Source organism: Myotis yumanensis, unplaced genomic scaffold, assembly GCF_028538775.1.
Source record: "Myotis yumanensis isolate MYYU_CA2020_CCGP unplaced genomic scaffold, mMyoYum1.0.hap1 SCAF_4, whole genome shotgun sequence".
Classification (NCBI taxonomy): domain Eukaryota; kingdom Metazoa; phylum Chordata; class Mammalia; order Chiroptera; family Vespertilionidae; genus Myotis; species Myotis yumanensis.
In genome coordinates this window covers 88,059,416-88,066,922 of record NW_027223755.1, presented here as the reverse complement: position 1 = coordinate 88,066,922, position 7,507 = coordinate 88,059,416, and the positions used below count along the sequence as shown (strand labels likewise).

General features: G+C 44.4%; 1 protein-coding gene across 1 annotated transcript; it reads right to left on the bottom strand.

Moving 5' to 3' along the window:
- Positions 1 to 243: 243 nt before the first annotated feature.
- RPS15A (ribosomal protein S15a) lies at positions 244 to 5,926 on the bottom strand. Its single transcript, XM_070412914.1, has 5 exons — positions 5,830 to 5,926; positions 4,695 to 4,832; positions 4,068 to 4,147; positions 1,264 to 1,349; positions 244 to 377 (listed from the first exon to the last, which is right to left on the bottom strand). The coding sequence occupies exons 2-5, from the start codon at positions 4,825 to 4,827 to the stop codon at positions 284 to 286; spliced, it is 393 nt and encodes a 130-aa protein (XP_070269015.1). The 5' UTR covers positions 4,828 to 4,832; positions 5,830 to 5,926; the 3' UTR covers positions 244 to 283.
- Positions 5,927 to 7,507: the final 1,581 nt, after the last annotated feature.

Genomic DNA, 7,507 nt, shown 5'->3' with positions numbered 1-7,507 from the left:
TCCAGGGTTGACATAAGACTCCAGAAAGGGACAGCTTCACCGCCTGGACCCCAACCCAGATGCAACCATCCAGGGCCGGACGCCATCCTCTGCTGAGCATGAGCGTGATGGGTGAGTTATCACAAGACTTTCTTGGTCACTTCAGGGAAACGGCATTCACCAAATAACACAAAGGCTGCACACCGCCGCAGGAGCTCCTGCCACTCTGCTGTCAAGTTCAAAACGACTGAGTGAAGCACCAGAGTCCTTTGAGGCATTTTATTTCCACATATGTATCACATCCCTAGAAAAAGAATCCCAGGATTTTCCCTCCTGTGTGTTTTCGTCTTGCTTCTTCATGGTCCATGATGCCCGCTGAGGTTGTCAGTACAATGAAACTATAGAAAGTTAAAAAAAAATGCTGGTGAGTTTTTCCTAAATAGTTCAACATAAAGCCAATTTCTGGTACAGAAAGGCACCAACATTCATCAGTGCTTAAGTGATCTTCCTGTAACAGACACAGAAACTAACACTGGCTCCACAAGCTGGCCATGCACCGGAAACAAGACTCAGATCCAGCCCGGCCGGCATGGCTCAGTGGTTGAGCATCGATCTATGAACCAGGAGGTCATGGTTCGTTTCTCAGTCAGGGCACATGCCCAGGTTGTAGGTTTGATGCCCAGTGTGGGGGCGTGCAGGAGGCAGCCGATCAATGATTCTCTCTCATCGATGTTTCTAGCTCTCTCTCTCCCTCCCCCAGTCTTCCTTTCTCTCTGAAATCAATAAAAATATTTAAACTAATAAAAGACTTCGATCCGGAGACCTCAGCCACACAGCTCTGCCCTGAGCTAACACTGAGAAACAATGCTGTTAAGCTTAATTGAAAGCAAAGACTGCATTCCTTATTTTCAAAATGTCACTTTCTGCTCTCAGGAAAGGCGACATGGAGTTTAAGCATCAAAGTATTGCTATAAACTTGATGGACTTGTTTCTGCCACTTAGTAATTCGGCCTTAGGAGGGGATCACATCAAACATAAACAAAAAGAGTAGACACTAATGGGGATACAATCTGCTGTCTCTCAGCCTCAGTTCTCACATGCCTCTCAGAATCTGAATCCTAGCCCTAACACGTGTAATGCAGCTACACATGAGCCAAGTCCTTGAGTCAAGCTGGTTGGGAATGTAGACAATTTCTACTGCTGCAACAACAAAAACTCAGCTCATCGAACTTCATCACAGCAATCTTACTCTTAAATTATTTTAACTGAGGAAAATCAACTCACCCAAATTGACGGGACGGAAGCAAGTTGTTCTGCCATTTTTCTAGATCTTTTAGTTGCACATCAAATCTGGGGCTGATTACTCCACACTGTAAAAACATAACATAAAAAACACTGTTCATACTTCATCAATAATAAAAAAATAGCAACACAAAACAGTATTTATAACTGCTTAACAGTCATGTAAACCAATCAACTCAAAATTTAATGGATAACTATTCTGGACAATATTTGATATAAATGCCATTTGAAAAATATATAGAATTATGACTATGCCAGCCCAGGAAGAAAAACAAAGTATTGAGAAAGTCAATAAAAGAACACAAGGCAACACACATGGCAGTGTTAGGTCACCAGTGTGCACTATTTCCCCATGGGCTGGAAGGCTGTCACAGAACAAATTCTTAGACAAAAAAAAGTCACAACTTTTTTTTTCATAGTAAGGCATGAATGTGTAGGGTCTCAAAACCTTCATCTATATACTAAATATGCAAAACATTAGAATTCCTAAGAAACAAACTCCACAGGCACTATCCTAAAATCTAAGAACATTCACTGCTCCTCACCAATAAAGTACCACTAAACATTTGAGGCACACTATCCTACAACCCCAGGCAAACTTTCCCAAACTAGTCTGACAAAATGGATGGGAATCAGAAAGAGCAGTTCTTAATGCTATCCCACGTTTGCTACTGAGACACAGCCAACTGTCCTACCAGTACAAGTTCTCCAAGAGCCAAAGCACAGTATTTTATGCAACCACATACAAATCCTAAAATACAATGTATGTTCAAACCTCCACTAACAAGCTACATGAGTTTGCCCTGGGGCTCATACAAGATCTGACTAAACTAGCTGGGTTTAGAAAATGCAAGCTGGAAAAAAATGTCTTTAATAAGAGCCCAAAATGACCCAGTGCTCTATAAATCACCAGAACTCCTAACAATATCAATGCAGGCACGCCCTCACTATTTCACACACAAGAAACAATGTGAGAATCAGTATCATCAAAGGGTTAGTATCATCCAAGTGTAAACTCCAGAGGACTAAGAAAACAGGTAGACAGTTGTGTGCACACCCACACAAGACAACCATTAAAAAATTCTAAGATACTTAACAGTAAAACGAAAGATTATGAGGTTAGAGCTCATTCAAGTTTTGGAGGAATTACGCTTCCCCCGGTAGAGATTTGAACCCACAGAAACAGAAAACAGGCCTCTCAGGAAACCTGCTCAAGTACTCCTTTCATATCCTACCAGCTATGATGCCACTTGATTGCCAAGGGCAATCCCACACTGGACTGAAAAAAATACAGTGAGAGAGAAAATCAGTTCTCTAAGCAACCTATAGCGAAAGACCTTTCTGAGCCTCCACTCCACAGCACCCAGGTTTTTTATTCCAGCAGAAAAGTTGCTCTCCTTCAACTAGTGGAATTAAACTACCAGCACACCCCCTTCCCTAACCAGAGGAATCTTGAGAAACTGATACTGGTTTTGCCCGGTCAGACAGGAAAGTGGCAGAACCTATCTTTTAGCCAGAATTTGTCAATCTAGTATACCACAGAACAAGAATGCCACAAATGAGTTCCATTAGGGAAATGCTCTGTTCAAACTTACTTCTCAAACTACTATGTACAGCGAAATGTTCAAGAAGAATTTGGTACGAAGCATTTCTCCAATGTAAAGAGAAATGTTTTAATTTTATAGAAATGCAATCTTCTGAGGACAGTTTGAAGATATGCTATAAAATTGTCTCCCACTGGTTACTAAGTAACCGAGAGACCTTAACAGAGCTCAGATTCCAGCTTCCTAACTCCTAAAAAATAGGAAAAACACTGACATACCTTCTACTTCAAGGACACACTGAATCTACTTCAAGAACAAAGAGTGAATCTAAATCTTACTTTGGGGTTGTGGTCTAATGATTACAATTAGAATAAAACAACATACTTAGTTACTCTTCAAATCTCTCATGAAGGCCTCATATCCAGAAGTTTTCATCCAACACCAAGTGCCTACCCACACATGAAGCAATTTCATTCTACAGGGAGCAACTTTGTAAAAGAAATGTGGATAAGGAAATAACCTTACCAATCAATCTGACCTCTGCCTCTAACCAGGATTCAATTTCTGAGCCCCCGCCCCTATGTATGTTGGACTACAGGAGTTCAGACTCCCTGCAAATCTGAAAGCTACAAACATGAACAGAAAGCAGGGTAGCAGCTCAGGGACCCTGACTAGCTTACAGACATCTGCTCCCAAAATACCTGCAATCAGTTAAACCACAAAGCCAAATAAATCAAATAGATCTACTAGGTTATGCTGACAACTCAAACTGAAAGGGAACACAGACCTCAGAGACACACACAGCAAATAGAGAAGTAGTAATATTGATAGAGAACCCCATTCTGTCTAAAAACCCAACACAATCACCATGAGAGGAAGGCACGAAAGTTTATACACTGAGAGCATTAGTGGCCTTGGCCACCCAAGTTCAAGCCAGTGAGGCAGGCACTACAGTAACATTCAACTACCAGTACCACCAGTTTCACCCCAACCCTCCCATATCTCCCTTTAGACAGCCCACACTCCACAAACCCTAGGTCAACAATTCTACAGCAAGTGCAATCCTGGAGAACAAATGCAAGTAAAATGTGATATAAAATTTAATGATTTTAATCAATTCCTAAAGTCTTCACCTAACTAGGTAAAACAAGCACACCACCACTATTCAGCTTTACAAGGGCAATTACAAGACGTCAAACCATGTTAGATAATTCTTAAAGGTGGAAAATACTAAATTCTTACCTTGTTCAACCTGCCTGTGAGGTTCACAACAATTTTCCCAGCTCTGTGGTCATCAATAATTTCAAATTCGCCAATGTAACCTACAGAACATAACAACTGTATTAAATGGCAGGTATCAATTTGGGAGACCTAAATATTTACTCTCCTAGTATTCCTTCTGTCTGCCTACTAGATTCTTTTCCCGCATCTCAGTTATCGTTTCTCTAAGAAGTTTAGGAAAAGAGTGGCTCTGTACCAGAACTAATCTTTAGTTTACAGCATAAGTAATATTGAAAATTCAGGGGGCAGCACCCAAAACCCAGCCTGCAATTCTTCCAAGTGGATTATGTGCCCTTGCCCCTTCAGACCTTCCCACTTCCAAAGGCAACCCTGTGCCCAAGCCATGCAACCACCCTTTCCATCTCAAGCTCTTGGATGAGCTCAGGAGCCCCTTCCATGCCTCATCGCAGGTGAAGGGCCATTTTAACCCCCAAACACCTAGCAGAGCAAGTCACAAACTTCACCTCTCCTTCCAACCGTCCTAACATCCTCAGTGCTTCCTCAACAGCATCATCTCTCCAGGCTGGTCCAGGCACAGCCCAGGTCCATCGCCATCGGTCCCCAGGCACACAGAACACAGCAACTTACCATGCTTCATCATCACGGTCAGAAACCGGACGATGACTTTGGAGCACGGCCTGATGAGAACCTGGCGCTTGCCTCTCTTTTCGGCATTGTTGATACTCTTCAGAGCATCAGCCAGGACATTCATGCGCACCATTATGGCTGTTCAGGGAAGACAAGAGTTTACCGTCACTGCTAACGTCAACAGGCACCCAGTCCCCTTCACATCCCTTTTTCTGCCTCTATCATGACCCAAGTTTTCCTATTTCTCAGCAGGACTGTTCCCCAGGATCCCCAGCGGAATGTCGGCTACCTGAACGAAAATGTCAGACACTGTCCGTCCGCTATTCCGCACGGGAGCCGGGAGTCACCGACAACTTTTTCCTGACTTGCGGAACCCAGCAGCCCCTGTACTAACACTGTCCCTTGATCCTACTAACCCAATGTCAGTCTTGTCCTAATTTGCAAGATACTACTTTCCACCCAACACCCGTGTCTATAAAGAGAAAACGTCGGTCTCTGTTAGAACATTGTGTCCTACAGGAAGTGTACCAGTGGCGAACAGTGCACCAGAGCGGACTCTCTCCGCATGGGCACAAACTGCAAAACACTTTGACCAAGTTCTGCAAAGTGAGGACGGAATCCAAATCAAGCTTCAAGCGCCAAGCAGGTTGGCAGGGGTCCAATCTGCTTCCTAAAGCTCAACCGAGTGACGGAGGGGAAGCCCTCGAGCACCGAAGCTCCAGGTTAGTTCCCAGCGAACTGCCTGCCTCCCCAGCAGTACTTCCTGCCGAGCCCCCAGCCTCGCTAACGCCCAGCGCGACCGCAGCAATGCGCGCCCCACGACAGTCCCCGTGCCCAATGCTTCCCGCCGCCTCGGCCACTCCGGGGAGATCCCGGCGCAGCTGACCGCGCGGGGCGACCGCCTCTCCGGTTCCCGCCCGCGCCGCGGCCTGGGCCCGATAAGGCAGCTCCCGGGTACTGAGCGTGGGGCACCGAGCACGACTCTCCCCTACGCCTGCCCAGGCTCCTCAAGGCCCGTATCCTCGGCCCAGACACGGCCCAGCATCCTCGCAGATCACAGAAGTCGAGTCTCAGACTGCAGGATGGCGCCGATAGCGGACGGATGACGCTGGATTGCCCAGGCAGAGATACTCACCGGCAAGGACCGATGGCGGAAAGAGAACGGGAGGGGCGAGCGCACGGAGTTATGGGAAGCGGACAGGATCTCGCGAGATTTTCAAAGCACCACCAGGGCCGGGCGGGGAAAAACTGTGGAAGGAGGGGTAAAGGGCGGAGCCTCCTCAGGCATGGGCAATAGAGAGTAGATAGCATCGACCTTACCAGGTGAGGCCATGGGTAGAGGATAGAGAGGGGAGGCATCCAGCGGTTCTCAACCTGTGGGTCGCGACCCCTTTGGGGGTCGAAGGATCCTTTCACAGGGGTCGCCTAAGACCATCCTGCATATCAGATATTTACATTACGATTCATAACAGTAGCAACATTACAGTTATGAAGTAGCAACGAAAATAATTTTATGGTTGGGCCACAACATGAGGAACTGTATTTAAAGGGCCAGAAGGTTGAGAACCACTGGTCCATTCTCTTCTAGCACTTAATCTGTAAAATAAAAAACTGACAACAAGGGCCTATGTTTGCTAATTTTTATTGCAATAACTTCACCATTTAGAATAAATTTTAATATTGCGTATTTATAGTGTCCCTGGAAAGACCCACAGAAATCGGTTATTACCTCTGGGGAAGGGCATTAGGAACTGGGATGGAAGACTTGCTTTTCTCCCTATACAAGTTTGTTTTGTTGTTTGAAATGTGTGTATACATTACATTTTCAAAGCAGTCAAAAATATTTTTTGTAATCTGTTGTTCCTCTTTGACCCTCGCTAAATTTTAGAAATTATTTACTAGGGCTCCAGGCGTTTCTTGTGAGTTCTGGGAAAAAATATTTGGAAGAAAGTCACAAATGTTTCTAAATAAACACTCAGGATTCGGAGCGGGTGGCTTTTATCTGCCTGTCTACACCGGGACAAGAACCAGTTTGTATGTCTCATCCTCTTTGAACTTTCCTCAGATATAAACTGAGGATAATAATAATACCTGCCTCTTAAAAATTATGAGGAGCCCTAGCCGGTTTTGCTGAGTGGATAGAGCATGGGCCTGAGGACTGAAGGGTCCCAGGTTCGATTCCTGGTCAGGCACTTGCCCAAGTTGCGGGCTTGATTGCCCAGTAGGCAGCCTATCAATGATTCTCTCTCATCACTGATGTTTCTATTTCTATCTCTCTCTCTCCCTCTCTGAAATCAATAAAAAAATATTTTTTAAAAAAAGTTATTGTGAGGGTAAGGCAGAGTGAGTGCTCATCAACATTAACATTCCTTAGTATAAAGCCTCTGCCTAACACACCACTTGTCAAATCCTAAGTGAACCGCAGGAAAGCAAAGCTCCCAATTTGGAGATCTCAGGGATATAGAATTCTCTGGCTAAATATATATTACAAAGGACCATTTGCTTTTTAAATGAACATTTCCTTGAAGAACTGGTTCCTCTGCACTTACATGTTTTGTTTGCTAAAACTGTGGAATTCCCTTTGAGAGCCTTAGCAATAGTGGGGAGTTAAGTGAATAAATTCACTTCAAGAGCTTTATCATAAATAGGAAAATAGCAATATCCACTATCTCTTTATACACTTAATTCATTCATCCATTCACTTAACAGAATATCATGTGCCAGGTAGTGAGGGAACAAAAGTACATTCCTGCCTTGAGACAGAAGTCTTAACACAATACCAGCCAATGTGCCATTAGTTTGCCAATATGAAG

Excerpts from the sequence above, each read along its gene's own strand:
- RPS15A (XM_070412914.1), bottom strand. The coding sequence starts at position 4,827 with ATGGTGCGCATGAATGTCCTGGCTGATGCTCTGAAGAGTATCAACAAT. Across the intron at positions 4,148-4,694 it reads GACCGTGATGATGAAGCATG|GTTACATTGGCGAATTTGAA; the intron begins GTAAGTTGCTGT and ends TATGTTCTGTAG. Across the intron at positions 1,350-4,067 it reads TCACAGGCAGGTTGAACAAG|TGTGGAGTAATCAGCCCCAG; the intron begins GTAAGAATTTAG and ends ATGTTTTTACAG.